General features: G+C 49.2%; 1 protein-coding gene and 1 long non-coding RNA gene across 2 annotated transcripts; one reads left to right on the top strand and one right to left on the bottom strand.

Annotated features, from left to right (window-relative positions):
• Positions 1 to 742: 742 nt before the first annotated feature.
• On the bottom strand, positions 743 to 17,785 carry LOC116658278. The gene is made up of 4 exons (XR_004313584.1): positions 16,965 to 17,785; positions 14,210 to 14,322; positions 9,905 to 10,099; positions 743 to 1,123 (listed from the first exon to the last, which is right to left on the bottom strand). It is a non-coding gene; the product is annotated as an uncharacterized LOC116658278 (long non-coding RNA).
• On the top strand, positions 8,945 to 16,964 carry TREML2 (triggering receptor expressed on myeloid cells like 2). Its single transcript, XM_006190744.3, has 5 exons — positions 8,945 to 9,118; positions 11,069 to 11,389; positions 12,766 to 13,168; positions 14,239 to 14,345; positions 14,649 to 16,964. Exons 1-5 carry the CDS (start codon positions 9,067 to 9,069, stop codon positions 14,741 to 14,743), a joined length of 978 nt encoding a protein of 325 aa, XP_006190806.1. The 5' UTR covers positions 8,945 to 9,066; the 3' UTR covers positions 14,744 to 16,964.
• Positions 17,786 to 18,302: the final 517 nt, after the last annotated feature.

Below are 18,302 nucleotides of genomic sequence, written 5' to 3'. Positions count from 1 at the left end.
CAGCCCTGGGAGGCATTTTCATTCCAGGGGCTGGGGAAGGGGACAAGCCCCAGCACAGTCACACTGGGGGATAGAGACAGGGTGGGCACAGATTATGGGGGCTTAACGCAGGCCCACACCTCTAACTGAGCCAAGAAGTCCAGTTAATGCAGGGCAGCTGAGTGCTCTCATGAGACCCGTGGTGAGGACAGGCGGTCCGGGGCAGGAAGCGTCTGTAGACCCCTCCCTACTCTCCCCTCTTCTCTGGGCTGCCTCCGGCTGCCTAGTGACAGCGTGGGCTTCAGGCCTCCCCTACATTTCCTCAGAAACTCCAGCTTCCCACTCCTCTCTCCTGTTGTCCCCCTTCTCCCTGGGGCTCCCGAGGGCCCGGATCCACAGCAGGACGAGGACAGGGAGATTTCTGCTCATTTTAGGGAGGTGTGAATATCACGCCACCTGAACAGGACGCTGGGAGAACACACCCAGGGAGAGCTGGGTTACGACCATCTGGGAAAACCAGCCCTGTGAACCAGCACCCGCCGGGATGAATACAGGACCCGCCGGGATGAATACAGGACCCGCGTGCGGTGCAGCGAGCCCACCTGACAGACTGGTCACTTAAACGACCACCGTCGGCATTGTTTACGTCTAACCAAAATGTTTAAAAAATATTTTCTTTGTTTGCTATCAAGTACTTACAGATTTTGTACAAATGGTCTCTCAACTTTTTAAGTGAATTTTTATTTGTTTTAGAGTAGTTTTAGATTTCAGAAAAGTGAGGCCATCACAGAGAGCTCCCACATCCCCCACGCCCAGTTTCCCTCATTGACGTCCCTTACGTGAGTATGGCGCAGTTGTCGTAACTACTGAACCAGTAATGATATATTATAATTGGCTGAAGTCACACTTCATTCAGGTTTCCTTAGCTCTCACCTGATGTCTTTTTTTCTGTTCCAGGATCCCACCCAGGACAACTCATTACATTTAGTCTTCGTGTCTCCTTAAGCTCTTTTCAGCTATGACCATTTCTCAGAATTTCCTCTTCTTCTTTTTTTGGTGGCTTTGACAGTTTTGAGGAATACTGGTCAGATATTTTGTAGAGTCTTTCATGGGAGCATTGTCTGATGTTTTTTTCTCATGGAGTCTGGGGGAAGAAGACCACAGAGGTCAAGTTCCATGCTCATCACACAATGCCGGGGGTACATGCTATCAACATGATTATCACTGTCGATTTCCGGTGATTCTGAGGTGGTGATTGTCAGATTTGTCCACCACAAAGTTCCCCTTCCCCGCCGTTTTCATACTGTCCTCTTTGGAAGGACAGCACTAGGGATGGCCCACACTTAGTGGGTGAGCTTCCCCTTCTTGAGGGCAGAGTATCTACATGAATTATTTGGAATTCTTCTGCAGGGGAGATTTACCTATTCTTCCCCATTTATTTATTTATTCAATGATTTCTTTGTATTCGTGCAGACACCTGGACATTTATTTTCTACTGTAGGTTATAATCCAACACCACTTTATTTTGTTGCTCAGATTATTCCAGTGTTGGCCATATTTCCCCTCACATTGTTTTCCACACACATTGTTAAAACGAAAGGCTTTTTCATCTTTTTACCCACTCGTGTATTCCTCCAAGCAATGCTGGTTGAGCTCCACTAGGGAGAGAGGACTGGAGATTCGGAAATGACGATGCTGAGAGCCCTTCCTGCTCTATCCTCCCACAGATCCACTCCCTCTCACCTTCCTTTCCCATAATCCCCGCTCAGCTCTCTTTCTGCCACCCTTCCCCAGCCCCCACCTTTCCCAGGGACCATTCTTACAATTCCTGGAATTAAAACTCTGCTCCCCAGCCCCTAGGGCTAAGGGACTACCTCTGGGTCCCCTACTTCCTCTCACAGCTTTGGGGCCAGACCTCATTCTGTCTTCTAGGCCTCTGGACCATCATTGCTTTCTCTTCTCTTTAGCTCTGACCACTTCTCCCATGTGGACCTCCACTCGGCTTCTACAAGTGCAGGTGAGTCTGGGGTTTCAGCGCAGGGAGGGAGGAAGCAGGGCCAGGCAGCTTGAGTGACTTCAGATTCAGGGAGGGAGGGACCAGGGAGGCCTGCTTCTGGGGGCTGAGTCCTTGGGGCCTGGGCTGGAGGGAAGCTACATTCAGGGCTTGCTGGGTTTAAGACCCAGGGAGAGAAACATGTACTATCTGATGTGATAACAAAGGCAGCCACGGATAGGGTAGGCATCTCAAGAGGCAAGTCTGTCCTGGAAGACCCAGGACCTGTGTGTCCCGCCCTGCCCCTCCACACCCCCCAACCCAGGGAGAAACTCCTCCTCTTTGGGCCTGGATTTCTTCTGGTTATAAAATCCCAGGCTTCAGTCCCCTTTGGCTTGAGGGACCCTTAAGGCTCTGTCCCCTCTTTACTTCCCCTCAAGGATTTTTGGGGGCCAATCCCATTCTCTATTCTGGTCTCCTGGGCAGCCCCTGTCGCCTTTGTGTCTTCCTCAGTTATGACCACTTCTCCAGAGGGGATCTCTGGCCCATCTCCCATCAATGGTTCTGAGCACAGGTAGGTCAGGGTCTCACCAGGAGGGAGGGGCCTGGGAAGGATGGCTGGGTAGCTTATGCAGCCTCAGAATCAGGAAGACAGGACCCAAGGATTCTTTCCAAGGTGAGTGAGGCACAGGGTGCTGCAGAGGAGCCCTCAGGGCTCAGACACAGATTTGGGGAGAGAGGAGTGGGGAGGAGGATAAGGTCATTCACTTTGGAGGAACTGGGGAAAGGACAGTGAGACAGGGTTTTCTGGGTTGAGACCAGAGGGAACCAAAACAAGGTGGGAGTTGGAGGCTGTGCTGCGAGGGTTAAACGGTGGGTGTGGAGAGAGGGACCACAGCCTGGGGCAGATGGTGGCTGGAGACATAGCAAGAAACAGGTGAGAGGAAACTGTGATTTCAGCTCTTGACTCTTGCAGTCAAGGGCCTTGCGTCATCATCGCGTCCCTTCAGCACAGAAACAGGCTGCAACACCCCATGTCACAGGTGCTCAAGGGGACCATGAGGCACGGCAAAGGCAGTGGAGTATGGATGAATATAGTTGGCCAACTGCCAGTAGGCATTCACCTCCTAACCCCTTCCTCCTCCAAACTCCAAGGCAGGTGGATTACAAAGTAAGGAATATCTCCCAAAGAGTTTAAAGGGGAAACCCTGACCAGTTTAAAGGTGAAACGGCAGCCAATGACGGGACACAAGAGGGAACCCCTCATGCTGTGAGGCTTAGCCCTTCCACTTTTAAAAGTCCATAGGCAGCAGGATTTGGGCTTTATTCTTTCCCATTACCTATCATCAGACTGTATATGATGACCCCAGGGGAATCTGAATTCAGAAGCCAAAATAACTTGGCATTTTAGGAGAACTACTATCTTAAAAGAATGACAACACACCAAGCAATAGAAATCCTCTGAAGCAGAACTGACGGAACTGATAGCACAATACAGTTAGTTGCCCCTTGGTGTCTTGGGGGTTTGGTTCCAGAACCCCCATGGATACCAAAATCCGTGGGTGCTCCAGTTCCTTGTATAAAATGGTGTAGTATTTGCATGTAACCTAAGCATATCCTCCCGTACACCTTAAATCAACTCTAGATTACTTATAATACCTGCTATGATGTAAGTGTTATATAAATAGTTGAATTTAAGGTAAAAAAAATTAAAATACAAGTATAGATAATATATACTTGTGAAAGGCATAATTGATAAGAAAAAAACCATCATAACATACATGAACCTAAGTATGTGGCCATAAAATATATCAAGTAACATTATCAGAAATGCAAGGAGAAGTAAATAATTAACACTTGTAATTGGAGAGTCACATCCCTCTCAAAAGACTATAGATCAATAAATAAAAAATAGAGAGAAGAATCCAAGTTCTAAATGAGATAAGTTCCAAACATCATACATATTTACATAATATTTTCAAATATGTTACATATTATTTTATAATAAATATAATATGAAATATTATAAAATATTAAACTATAAGAAGCTGTATTTTAAAATAAATAATATTTACAAACATACAAAGTATATTTACATGTTTTAAGTGTTTTCAACTGTATAAATGTATTATGAATATTTATAAAACATATGTATAAATATATATAAAGTATACATATGCACACACATATATAAAACACTGTACATGAATAGAAAAAGATAATATACTAATATACATTCTTTCAAACATGCAGAGAATATTTACAAAAGCAAATCTCGCATGAGGAAATAAAAGAAGCTTTTTAATTAATAAGAGGAGGACTATATTCTCCATACATAATGCAATAAAATTAAGAATGCATAGAAGCAAAGCTAAAAAAAAGTTTTGAAATGAAATAATAGTTATTAATATATTATTATATAAGTCTATTATATATTATATAAATATATTACTAGATTATTATATAAATATTTAAGTATATAATAAAATATATTATGATAATATAAACACTACATATCAAATTTATGGGGCATAGCTAATATTTAGAGGGGAAATTAATAGTATTAAATACATTTGTCAGACACATAAAACATTAAAAGCAAATGATCTAAGTAAGCTCAGGAAGACAGAAAGTGAGCAGAGAGCGTACATAAAGAAATATAAAGGAAAAAAATCATAATAATGGTGGCCTGAAATTAATTAAATGAATTACAAACATGGGGATTAAGAAAAGTCATAATTCATTCTTTCAAAAATTTAATAAGATAGACCTGCTTCTGTCAAGATTGATGAAGATAAAAGAAGATATAGTCAATTGAAAGAAAAGAATAAAATAACCTATAAATAAATAAATCCTAAACAAATTCTTTTTTGATAATCCAAGAATGCATAAAATTCCTTAAAAAAATCTTAAAATACCCAAATTACCACAAGAAGAAATAGATTGGAATAGATTAATAAATGTTAAAGAAATTGAAATGTTAGATAAAGACCTATCCTCATAAAAATTTCAAGGCTTAGGTGGTTTTATAGGCATTTCCAATATTTAAAGAAATATTTGATTCATATTTTATACAAGATGATGCAGAAAAGAGAAAACAAGCAACAGCTACCCAGCTTGTTTTAAGAGGCTGGTGTCATCTTAATCTCAAAACCAGCTAAGGATAATACAAGAGAATTAAATGATAGGTTTATTTCTCAGATGAACATAGAGTTAAAACCCAAAATAAATATTAGCTAACTGAATTCAACAGTATACCAAAAAAAAAAAAAGAATATTACAATCATGTGGGGTTTATCCCAGGACCAGGATTGTCGACTTCAGAAAATCTGTCATTGTAAATTAACCAAATTAATAAACTACAGGGGGAAAGTTAACTGATACAGAAAAAACATTTGAAAACAGTTCAACACGGTTATTATTACAAGGAAAACCTCTTAATAAAATAGAAATAGGAAGAAATGACTTGGTAAAGACTGCATACTAATGACTACAGTAAACCTAGAGGAGAAAGTATAAATTCAAATCAAGTATTTCCAAAGCTACCACTAATGCTTAATACAGTATTAGAGATCCTGGCCTTTATAAGATGCTATAAGAAAAGCAAAACAGGTAAGAGGAAAGAAGATTTGACTGGAAGAGTGAAAACTGTCACAATTTACACATGATGGGATCATCTGCCTAGAAAAAAATAAGCAGAAAATCTGTAAATGGTTAGATCTCACAGGAGCGTTTCTCAAGGCTGCCGGGTACAATATCAACTGGCAAACATCAGAAGTACCTCTGTACACTAGGAATAATCACTTAGCAAAGCTAATCAAAATAAGACGCTATACATAATAAAAACAAAGTCTATAAGGTGTCCAGGAGGAATTAATTTAACCAAGGTCTCTCTGGAGAAAACTTTAGAATACCAATTAGTGAAATACATAAACAGAAATAATTTATGATCTTGGATGAGACTATAATATTATAAAAATGTCAATTTCCCCCCAGTTAAAATTTCTAAATGTAATCCCAAACACAATTTGAGTTTAACTTTTTAAAGCCCTTGATAAACTTACTCTGAAATCATACGGAAACACCAAGATGCATGAATAGCTATGTCAACCATGAGAAAGTAAAAATAAAAAGAGAAGATATGTCCTACCAAATACACTACTAAGTAACACAACTGATGGCAGTAGGGGGGAGGCAAGAATTGATCAGTGAATCACAGGACAAGCTAAAGAGTTCCAGGAGATCTGTGTATAGATAGGAATGTATCTTATGATAAGGTAGAACCATGAACCAAGGGGGCAAAGGCCCATCATTTGTTGGACATCCTTGGGAAAACTGGCAGAGCATTAAAAAAAAAATCAACAACAAAAAACCTGGATCCCTCCCTAACACTATATCCAAAGATGAACTCCAGATGGATTCAAGATATATATGTAAAAAATAAAATTATTAAGTTAATAGGAAGAAAACCTGCAGATGAATATCTGTGTTGCCTAAGGATGAGGAAGGACTTCTTATACAAAGCTTCAAGAGCACAAATCACGTGGCAAGAAATCATTAATTGGATTACATCAAGATGGAGGAGTTCTACTCCATGAATAAAACTATGGGAAAAGTTATCAAGCAGATGACAGACTGGGGGAAATTAACTGAAAATGTCTAAAACTAACACAGCAATATGATCCATAATATACAAAGAGTTAATGGTAGTCAACAAGAAAAAGACAGGAATCTCAGTAGAAAATGGGTAAAGCAATAAGAAAGGCAGTTTATAGAATCCAAAAGGCATACAAGCGAAGTTCTCACTTGTTATTGTTCAAAGAAATGTCAATTAAAAAACTTTATACCTGTTCAACTGGCAAAATGAGGATGCTGTAAAGTGCTCAGTATCGTTAGGGATGTGGCACATAGGAAACCTGATGAGAGTGTAGGCGGTCACAGTCGTTCCTCCTTCCCTGACAGCCCCACAGATATGAGGAGGAGCCTCTCGGAAGTCAGAGCCAAAAGAATCTTAGGGGCTATCCAAGACATCATAGCATGTGGCCCAGAGATCACATGGGGCTGGTCTAGCCACTTAGGAGCAGAGACAGGGCAAAGACTCAGGCTCCTCCTGACTGCTGGGTCCTGAGAACCCTCCCCAGGCCCTTCTGTGTGGCTCTCACACCTGGTCTGGCCTCAGCAGCCTCCTGCTGATGGTCCAGCCTGATGGCCTCGCCCTTTGTGACCTGTTTGGGTTTTTATATCCTTATCAGGTAGCTCTCACAGTGACTGCACTTTTCACAAGGCCTCACTCAGAGCCAGGAATGCTGTGGGGGTTTAGTAGAAGCATTGATTCCAGGCACCTGAAGTCCCGAGAGATAAATGAGATTCCCCCAGACCTAAAGCCATTTACTCTTCTGGTGGAGGGAAGAGGAGAAGGAAGATACCACATGTGTTGGGAGGAGAGACAGCCTCTGCACTCAGGGGTCTGAGAAGAAGTATTAAACCGGGGGCGAATATTACAAATGAAGGGTGAATAAGGAAAGTAGACTGTGTCTCGTGGGGGCTGAGAGGTCTGAAGTGACAACTGTATCTCATTCCTATACCTCGAATGCCCAGCACCACACATAGCACATAAGACTGTAAGAACAAAGGAATGAATGAATGAATGATTGAATGAACAAAGTCAGGAGACTAAACGTTTGGAGTCAGCAAAGATAAGACTTCCTTGTCTTGGTTCAGGACCTGGGGGTTCCGCTCAGCGTAAGTCTGCGGCCATGCAAACTTGAGGACATTTTGCTATGAGTCCCATCTGAGGAGAAGAAAGTTGGCACAGGTGACTAGAGGGGGCACAGATAGTCATGGGCGCCCACCTGGGTCCCCACACCCTGAAGGAGCCCAAGATACCGCTCCTGGATGCCAGAAGCCTGCCCTTCTGATTCTCAGCCCTGGAGACCAAGTGAAGGGTGGGGTCTTGGGCCTGATGCTGGGTCACTTTAGCTGGAGCCGGACGGCTGTCTAGGAGAGATAGGGTTGGCTGAGAGGAAGCTGAGTGGGCATGCCTGTGTGCTGGCTGGGGGCCAGAGCCGGAGGGGGGGGCGTGGTTTCTGGAGGCGAGGTGGGGGAGGGGAAGCATTGGGTTTGCACTAGGAAGACTGCAGGAGGGAGCAGGAGCCTGGAGAGAGCTGGTGGGTGATTAGAGGTGATGGTAGGAGAGGCAGAGAGAGGGATGAAGATAAGAAGACATGTAAGTATTGAAACAAAGAGGCAGCTTCTGTTTGTGTTTGGGTGTGTGTGAGTGTGGAGTCTGAGTGTGCATGTGTCTGTGTGTGTGCACGCCCCCACATGTGAGAGCATAGGTGCTCCTCCCTGAACCCAAACTTTATGCTCTGAGTCTCACAATTTGCATCTTTTTTCTCCGTCACTTTAACCGTGACAAAAATAAGCTCTGTTTGAGCATGGAGGGGGTTATTCACAAGTGTGAGTATGAGGGACTGATCTGACCAGCTAGGAGCCTGGGAGAGAGAGGCAGGGGCCAGAATGAATGCCTGCATGCACAAATGAATGAACGAATACATGAGTGGGAGTTCAGATAAAGCTCCTTGTGAACGTGTGTTTGTTTTTCACATGTAGGGCCCAAGGTGCGCCACCTCAGCCCCATAGCCTTACCCCTGGGTCTCTGAGCCCAGAGGATTCCAGGGAAGTCTGTACCTGACAGGGTTCTAGAAACCTCACACCAGCCCCCTAGATGAATAACCGACTTCAGACGAGGAGGCACCCCTATTGGACCAGATTCCGGGACGGAATCGGAAGTGGGTAAGGAGTCTTCTGACCCTGAGAGCCCTCCCTGAGCCGTGAGGCCCCAAACTGGGTGGGGTGGCCACACCTGCCTGAAGTTTCGAGGAAGAGGGCGTAAACTGCACCAGCGCCGCCCTCTCCCCTTGTGGTCTGCTGATGGCAGTGGGTCCCACAACTTCCTCATTTTCCTAAATGGGCAGCTTCAGTTTTAGAAGCCTAGGTCGTCCCGGGCTGACCCAAGTGGCGGATCCAGCATAGGCCTAGGGCCCTAGCCTGGGATTCCTGCCCCCGCTGGGTGGTCCTCACTGCTTGGAGCCATGGCTCCCATCTTCCTGCTGCTGCTGCTGTGGCTCCAGGGCCCCATCTCAGGTGAGAGGGTGGGTGGGTGGTCTAGGGGGGAGGGGATGGCCTGTTCCTGGACCCCCTTCTTGCTTTTCCTTGCCCAGCAATCCTGTGGCATTGGAGGAGGAGGAGGTCTGGCTGACCAGTAGCTCCTTACCAGAGACCAGTGAGAAGGTTCCATCCTAGTGCCTAGCCCCAGGCAAAGCTAGCCCAGGCCTCACAAAGTGAGATAAAGCTCTGGACCCTCCCTGCACCAGCCCCTTTATCTGGCTGGCTTCCTCAGGACCTAGACCAGGGCCACTCCATTCCCTCATACCACAAGCCCTCCTCCCTCAGCTTAAGCCCTGTTTGGTTAACTTTACCCTGTTATGGGAAACATTACCTAATGTATGTGCGCTTTGAACTTGCTTTTTCTTGGAATGCTGATGCCACAACCCCTGTGCCTACCCTCTGTCCTGCGGAGGAAGCAACCCCTGAAGGTCTCTCTCCCACCCCACAGCTCCTCAATGCTCCCTGATGGGGCCTCACCCAATCCTGTTTCCCTCGCTGCCATGGCAACTGAGTTACCACTTTCTGTTCAGTTCTGGGCACCGCCTTGTGAGAGGGGTGGATGGTGGGCACAAAGGAACACCGTGCCCTGGAGACCCTTTCCAAGATTGCCCCACTCATGCACCAACCCTAGAGAGGCCCATCTCTGCCAGGGCTGGAGAGTGTCTCCTGGAGATCTCCCAAACCTGCCACCTGCCAAATAAGCGAGTTGGATTATTCTTTTTAACTTGTGTGGGACAAAGTGATAAGCAGAGAGGGTGTTACCTTACTCTGAGCCTCAACTTTGGTGGCAACGGGGTTGGAAACTGAGGTGGATGTCTTGGGTGCCGGGCCCTTGGCTTTCGCAGCTCTGGGTCCCACTGGAAAAGTCTGGAACAACCTGCATCTGGGAAAAGAAGACACGCGCCGAGCGTGTACTACATTTAAGGCACCGTGCTGGGGCGCAGTTCTCACAGCCACCTGTACAGGTTAGAAACAGAGACATTAAGAGGTTAGTCAGTAGCAGAACCAGAGTTTAATTCATGTTTATCTAGACTCCAAAATGTGTGCTCTCTCCTCTGTCCCACTGGGGAGAAATGTGTGTGTGTGTTTGGAGGAGGCTCTGAGGGTATTAGAGGAGCAAGCGCTGAGCTTAAGGTGGGTGGAGCAGTGGAGGGACCCTGCTGCGGCTTCCTCTTTCTCCCTGCCCCCGGTTCATGACCCCCCAGCCCTCGTTCTGCTCTCTCGCCATCCGACCGTGGATTATGTAGCTCACGGACCACATCTTATTCCTGGGCATTGAGGACAACATATTTTAGATGAATAGTGAATAGCTGTAAAATTCTTTGGTTTACACTCCATTGGGAGTTTATAGGCATGTTTGGGCATATTGAATCTATGAGGGGTTTGTAACTAGAATATTTAAAAATGAAACATCACCTAGAATGAACTCAGACAGCTTGCTATTTAAAAGATGATGATAGTGAACCTGTTTGTGAAATAAATAACTACACTCAATTTTTTCAAAGAATGGATTTTCTTATCTACCTAAATTGACTGTGCTCTGGAATTTCATAACAATGACTGTGCCTCTATCTGTGCCTCTAACTGTGCCTGTCTCACTGAAGGCAGGACCGACTCTTTCCCACAAGACCCTGAAGATGAGACTTACTCTCCCATAAGACTAGAAAACGCCACAAAGAAAAGGGCCGTGTCTGCTGGAGCTCCCTGAGTGTCAAGGGCTGAGTTTCCTCCATCAGACTAAGGGCTCCCTGCGGGCTGTGCTTGTGTCTCCCCCATCGGACAGCTCCCTCAGAGTCAGGCTGTGTTTCTCCTTCAAACTTTGAGTTCCATGACAGCAGAGCAATATCTACCTCATCTCCCTTCACCACGAGTTTTGAATTTCAAGATGCTTCCTTCCTGTTTTCTCAACCAGTTGTGTCTCCCCAGGTGACCCTGTTGGGAGTGTGTACTCCAAAGTGCAGCACTTTGAAGGGGAGACTCTGTCCGTGCAGTGCTCCTACAAGAACCGCAAAAACCACGTAGAGGGCAAGGTTTGGTGCAAAATCAGGAGGAGGAAGTGTGAGACTGGGTTCACCCGTGTCTGGGTGCAGGGGCCACGCTACTTGCTGCAGGACGATACCCAGGCCAAGGTGGTCAACATCACCATGGCGGCCCTGAGGCGCCAGGACTCGGGCCGGTACTGGTGCATGCGCAACAGCTCCGGCATCCTCTACCCTCTGATGGGCTTCCTGCTGGAAGTGTCTCCAGGTGAGCAGGTCCCCTGGGGCACTGGGATGCTGTAGCGTGTCTTCCCCACCCTGCACTCCACCGACATCAAATGTGATGAGAATAATCATCCATCAATAGGCATGATATATAGTGGGGTTTTCAGTTCTTTAACGGACACTTTCATGGGCATTCTTGTCACCATCTTCCAGATGAAGGAAATGAGCTCCAAAAAGTCCTCTGCGGCTCTGACCTTGTCCAGGGTCACAGAGCTAGTCAGTGGCCGGGATAAGATTTGAACTGAGGATGCTCTGTGCTTTGTGTTATTCAGCCATCTGTTCAATATATATTCACTGAGCCCTGATTCTGTGCCAGGCACTCTTCTAGGCTCTGAGGATACAGTGGGGAGCAAAACCAGACACGTTCCTGCCCTACGGGACATGACAGGCAATAGCACATCATCAGACAAACAACCTCAGATAACAGCAGATGTTCTTAAGAAGATAAAACAATGTGATGAACTAGAAAGTAACTCGGGTGGGGGGAGCTACTAAAATACTGGGGATCAGAGAAGCCCTCAGCCTGATTAAAAACTCAAGTTTTCCAGCAATATATGCTCTTCCACTCCCCCTTGAAGACCAGGCTTTATGGCCCCAGGCACCTGAAGTGGGGAAGTCGGGGACTGCTGCTGTCCAACCCCCTCCTTCATCGCGGGCCCTCAGGAGCACATCCTTGGCGTGCACAGCAGTGGGATGCAGCAGCAGCCCTCCCTCCCCTTCCATCTCTCTCCGTTTTCCTGTTCCTTGGTGAGGGAGACTCAGCGTTGCCCCCTAGACTGAGACCTCACAGCCTCTTCCACCATTCAAACACCAGCCTTCCTCTAGAAAACGGGATGGTACAGCCCTGAATTGATGGATGAGGGTGGCAGGACCGGTCTGAGTGTCTCTTAATAAGCCCCCAGGGAAGACATCTGACCCCGCTGCTGGTGGTGTTCTTTGGAATCTGGCCCTGGATGCTTCCTTGTCCTCATCTCTGGATCCCAGTTGCCAATCATGGAGCAACTGGGAAAGTTCGTGTTCAACATCAAAGCAGAGCAATCTCTGACTTACAGGAAAGAGCAGAGTCCAGGAGGAGATGAGAGAGATAGGCGTAAGGAGGGGAGTGTCCTCTGGGCCCAGGTTGCCTGATAGTGGACACTAGAAAATTTGCGAAAGACTCTTCTTTCTTTCCTGTGCCTACTTCCTCCTCCCTGAACCTCACCCTCTGAACAAACACACACCTGGTTCCCCAGCAGAGTAGAATCCTAGGCCCAAGGTCAAGGATGGGAGACGGGGACTGGCCCCACCCAAGCACCCCGACAAGTGTGTGGGTGGCCAGGATCTACTCAGTCTTACATTCCTCCCTCTCTGATCCCTCAGCATCCACAACCAAGAGAGACACTCCTCTTCCGGAGGTGGCCAGCATCCTGAAGAGTGGGATTGTCGTTACAACAGGCCCTGCCCCTGCTGTGGGCCCTGCGGCCCCTTTCACCACCAGTCCGACGCTCTTCGCACCTGGGCTCCTCACCTTGGCCAGACCCTTGCCCTCTCCGGCCCCAGGGACCATCAGACTGACCTCCGTGGCAGGTTACAGCTTCACTGATGCCAGCCCCTCCACTGAAGGGTCCAGGAGGACCATGGGGCCCCAGACAGTGACTGCATTTCCCAGCAATGCCAGAGCCTCCTCTGCTGGCCCAGCTTCCACCCCGACCAAGGCTGGTCACCTGTGCACCAGATCGCCTACCACCAGCAGATCTCTCCTCAACCAATTATCCCCTAGCAGGTACCCCGGGGTGAGGGGGGCCTGGGTCGAATGCCATTTTACCAGACATGGCAACAGTCCCTGGGACTAAACAGACCTCAAGGTGCAAATGTTATAGCAGAGCAGCCCCTGTCGCCCCCCCAGAAACTCAGTCTGGCCTGTTGCTGAATGGGAAACTGGATGCTGGGATGGACGTGTGACAGAAAGGATGGCAGCAGGAATGAGGGCAGGGGATGGGTCAGCATAAAAGTCTGTGGATGAGGAGGAGAGGGTAGGGATGGACAAGGGGACCAGCTCAGGGCGTAGGAAGTGGGAAATGGGGGGCACTTGGATTTGGGTTCCCCCAGATGCAGACTCTGAAATGAGGATTCACGTCATATTTGGGACACTGAAAAGAGTGTGGGGAAGTGAGACAGGGGAGGCAGCAGACAGACTCCTTACTCAAGCTGCCACCACCGTGAGGAGCAAGAGCTCAGTCCCGCTGGGGAAACTTTGGGGTCCAGTGTCAAGCAGCCACCTGGAGGCTGGGGTGGGAGCTGGGGTATTTACACACCACTCCTGTTGGTTACTAGTAGAGGGCTGCCTGCCCTGTGCGGCATAGAGGGAGCAAGTGACAAGAGAAAGTCCTCAGGCCAAAAAAATTTTTTAATGGAGGTGCTGAGGACCGTCGTATGTGGAAGTGATACAGCTAGGGGACACAGGCAGGCACCCACATCATCTGTTACAGAGGACAAAGGTGAGGACAAAGGTCAGTCACTGTGAGGAGAGGAAGAATCTTGGTCTCTTCCGTCACAAATGGGGGTCTCTTAGAATCCTTGTCCTCGGCAGATTTGGGGGAATAATAGAGGAGAAGTACTAAAGTGGAGAGATGGGTCTCTCTGCTGGGGTTGGAAGTGCTTCGTCTTCTGACCTCTAAGCACCTCACTTCTTTCACCCACAGCTGGGGCCCTGAAGAAGAGAGGCCATCACTCTCCACTGAGGCTGGCAGGTTTCCCCTGGTCCCACTCTTCTTGTGGGGCATGCAGAAAGACGTGGGCCAGGGTGGGGCGCCCTGATGCTCACCTCCTCCTTGCTCTGTCCATTCTCCCCAGGCACCAGGATTCTTATCTCATTGTGTTTGTTGGGGTGCTGGCCTTGCTCCCAGTGCCTGTGATGCTGATCGTGGTCTATGGGCTCTGGAAGAAGAGACACATGGGAAGTGAGTAAAGCCCACCCTCCTGGCATTCCAAGGACAGAGCGCTGGGGATCTGACACCTTTTCCAAAGTGCCTGACTGCCCTTGATCCCCAGGTGGTGTGTCCTCCCCCGTCCAGTCAGGAGGGCTGTGTGGCACCCAGGCAAAGGAGGAGGGTGGGCAGGATAGGGACAGCACAGCATAACCCTCTGGGGCTGACCTGGCAGGAAGCGGAGGGCAGAAGGCCGAAGGTGATGGGCTGGCTCAGGAGCATAGGGTGGTGAGCAGGAGGACCTCGCCCTCTTTATCTCTCTCCCCAACCTTGCAGGCTACAGCATGTGCCATGATCCTGCCAGACCCTGGAGGGACCCATCTACAAGTCTGGAGCCTCCGTGGAAGGCTGCTTGGTCTGAAGACACTTAACTGGGGTCAGGGGGAGTTTCTCCCAGAGGGGTTCTGGGAGGCCAGCGGAGGAATGAAGATGGGGATGTGTCTGGATTGGAGCCAGGATGGGGTGAGGACTGTGCAACACTGGACTCAGGCCTTCACAGAACCGGAGACTGCACTGCACCTGCTCAGTTCCCCTGGGCTGCTAGGAACCTGGCCGGAGGGTGCAGGGAGAGAGGGAGGCTGAGCAGAGAGTACCAGGCAGGAAGTCCCAGGGAAGGCACCGAGGGAATTCTGCTCAGAGCCACAGACCCCTGGGCCCCAGCTGGATGGCAGAGAAGCCCTGATGGTGCTGTTTGCAGACAGAGAACCTCAGATCCCGTTGGCCTTGGAACACTTTACTAGCAAGCTGACAAGGGGAGGGCTGCCCTCTTCCTGCCCAGGCCCTGCCCTCAGTTTCCCTCTGCTCTCCTCAAGCTTCCCCATGCCCTCGGGGGAAGAAAAACTCCTAGAAGCAGCCCATGTTCCAAGCGCCCCATCCTGGAGGAGAGGAAGGGACGGTGACGAAGAGCTGGGGGTCCACAGAGGCGTTGGGGACCCCAGAGCTGTCCAAGCCCCCCACCCCTGGGCCATGTGTTCTCTACAGGGCCTCTGGATGTGCCTGCCTGACAGCACTGCTTGTCCCTCGTCTTGGGAGCCAGCAGACCCCATATTCCCACTGCTGCTGCCTGCTGGCGCCCCCTCCAGGGAAAGCGGAGACCTGCCAGCTGAGCCCTCCAGCTGCAGGACCAGCCTGTCCCCAGACTGGCATGCAGAGGCTGACCAGGGCTATCTCCCCCAGTTCCCACACCGGGGATCTGGTTCTGGGCTCCTGGAGTGGATGGAGGGCCCTCCAGAGACCACTGGAAGGGAGACCATGGCTTAGAAAAGGGGAGATCACCTCCCCGTGGGGACTCATTGTCCCCTGGGAAGAGAGGACCCCCCTGTGATACAGCAAAGACAACTCAGAGCTGAGCACAGCCTGGAAGACTGCTAGGGCAGGGAGGACGGAGTCAACGAGCCTGGGCGAGGAGGCTAATGGCCAGAGGATCTGCCCTTCCTCACAGCTCCCGGCTCAGACTCTGCCTCTTCTGCAGTGAAGGCTGAAGAAAATGGACTGATTTCTTCCCTGGAAAGAGGGGTCTACCAGCCTGGAACCACTGGAATGAGAGCCTGGGGGTAGCCGTGGCCTCTCAACTCTTAGCTCTGAGTCAGAGCCCTACCAGATGGGAGAGCAAACATCATAGTCAGGAGAGTGACACAGTCAGGGCCTTGATAGGCAGCGAGGCGGCCGGGGCCACTCCAGGGTGGAACTAGGGAGAGAGGAAGGGGCAGGGGGCAATCCTGGGGTGCAGCAGGGAGGCAGCACTTTTTCCCTATATCCAGGAGGGGGCACTAGAGGGCAGACTGAGGAACTGACAGGCCTGGTGCCAGGACACACATACACACAAACGCACACACACACAAGATGATAACCATCCTCCCTATCAGGAGGGTGTGGCCATCACCCGATGTGTAAACAGGAGGTGGTTTATTCTCCACTCAAACCACACGCTGCCCCAGGTGACATCAGGATGTCGGTGGGAGAGCACTGCAGAGGCTCAGGACTGGGACCCAGTGATGCCACCTGTCCCTGTGGGAACCTGTGCAAGTCACTAACCCTATCAGGCCCCATTTTTCGTCTCTTGTGAAAGGGGACCCTAATTCCTACTCAGGACTGTTTTCAAGATAAAATGAAGTAACACAAACCTTACACAAACGAGTAAATGCCTCGTGATGCCTGGCCCTCGTGTTCTTTTTCCAGGTCTAATGCTTGTCACAGTCTATTTTTAAGACTGTCAGACCCTATTTCTCTATTTTGTCCTCGTTTGAAAGGGGCCAGGGAGGGTGGAGGGGAACATGATTAGGCCCCAGGTGGTGGGTGCTGGACTCGGAGGCCTTTGTCCTCTGATGTTACAAACGGTAGCTGTTAGGGGCACCGACTATCCCTGTTTGCCCAGGATGATGGGGCTCCTGGGACCAGGCAGACCTCTCACCCATGGAGGCTGTCCCCACGTGAACCCGTGGTAAGGAAGGACACAGAGCCCTAAGAAGGAGGTGCAGACCCCATGCCCCAGCTCCCCAGCTCTTATGGGCTTGGGCGGCCTGTTTGGACCTCCGGGCCCCCAGGACATTTTCCCCACACCACAGCTTCTCAATTCCTCCTTCCTGCTCTTACCCTTATCCCCAGCAGATCCACGGCAAGCAGGTGCAGAGCAGGGGTGGATATCAGACAGGCCAGGGCTGTTGCTGCCTTTGGTGGATGAGATGAGGAGGCTTTCTGAGCAATGGGCTGCTTCCTGTCGTGGCCGTGGGAATGAGCAAAAAAGAAACCCCAGCCCTCACAGGACATTTGCTCTGTGAACCTGGCCACAGATCTAACCGCACAGGACACACGTGCTCTCACTGTGAGGCCAGTAGGCCAGCCTGAGGTTCATGGTCCCAAATGGCTGCAAATGTGCTTCTCATTCTGCATCATACTGGGTGGGCGGACACTGCGCTGTGCTGCCCAGCTCCTACTTCAGGCTGATAGGCTTCTTGCCCAGGTGCTGGGAGTAGTGAGGGCAGAAGGCGGCCTCGCCCCAGGCATTCCCCTCCCAGGGCAGCCACCCGCCTTTCCCACTGATTGGTGCAGGAGTTTGAAGCCCTGGCACTCCCTGCCTCCGCGGCGAGTCCTGAAGGGTCTCCTGCCCATCCTGCTTCCTTCTCTTCCCCAGCCTGGTCCCAAGCACTTTAAACCTCCCGTACCAACCACCACCTCAGAGTCTGCTCCTTACAAGCCTAATGTGCCCCACTGCAGGTTTACAGGGCCATCTCTGAGGTGGGAAGCCCCATGAAAAGACCAGCAGGACCCCCAGGCAAGGCCATTACTCTCCTGCCAGCACCAGCCAGTTCCCTGGTCCAGCGGCATTATTTCGCTTTTTAAACTCTGAAAGGGCTTACTTCTAGGAAAGTGGAACTTACCCCTAAGATTCTATTGGTTCCCTGAGCTAACTCCTGATTGGTCCATTTGTAGTGCTTCATTTGCATGGAGCTCACTCCTGATTGGTCCATTTCAATCGCTCCTGATTGGTCCATTTCTGCAAAGCTTGTTCCTAATTATTCACATTTGCTATACCTTATTTGCAGATGATGTCACAAAATGTTGTGAAGTCTAGACTGTAGCCTATAAAAGGCTGTGTAACCCTACAGATGGGGTCCAGAGCTTGGAATGTTAACTCCTCTGGGCCCACTGGTGTAATAAGCCTAAATTCTCCAGCCCTCCGAGTGCTGCTTGGTCTCTCGCCTGGATCTAGGTTGCTGTCACAACTGAGCTGTAACACACTTTGCTGCAACATTTCCTTTATCTATTAACCATAAACAATTGTTGTTCTGTGATGATTGTTTTTCTGTAGCTCATCTAATGTTAATTATTTTTTAAAATGTGCCTGATTAGTGTGGCCTTTGAGCAAATACTGCAGAGTGACTCTGGCAGGCTGGGAGCTGGGGCACAGGGATGATCTGAGGGGTAGGAGAT

The sequence above is a fragment of the Camelus ferus genome, chromosome 20 (assembly GCF_009834535.1).
Source record: "Camelus ferus isolate YT-003-E chromosome 20, BCGSAC_Cfer_1.0, whole genome shotgun sequence".
NCBI lineage: Eukaryota > Metazoa > Chordata > Mammalia > Artiodactyla > Camelidae > Camelus > Camelus ferus.
Note: the sequence above shows the minus strand (reverse complement) of the source record. Positions and strands in the feature narration are given on the sequence as shown.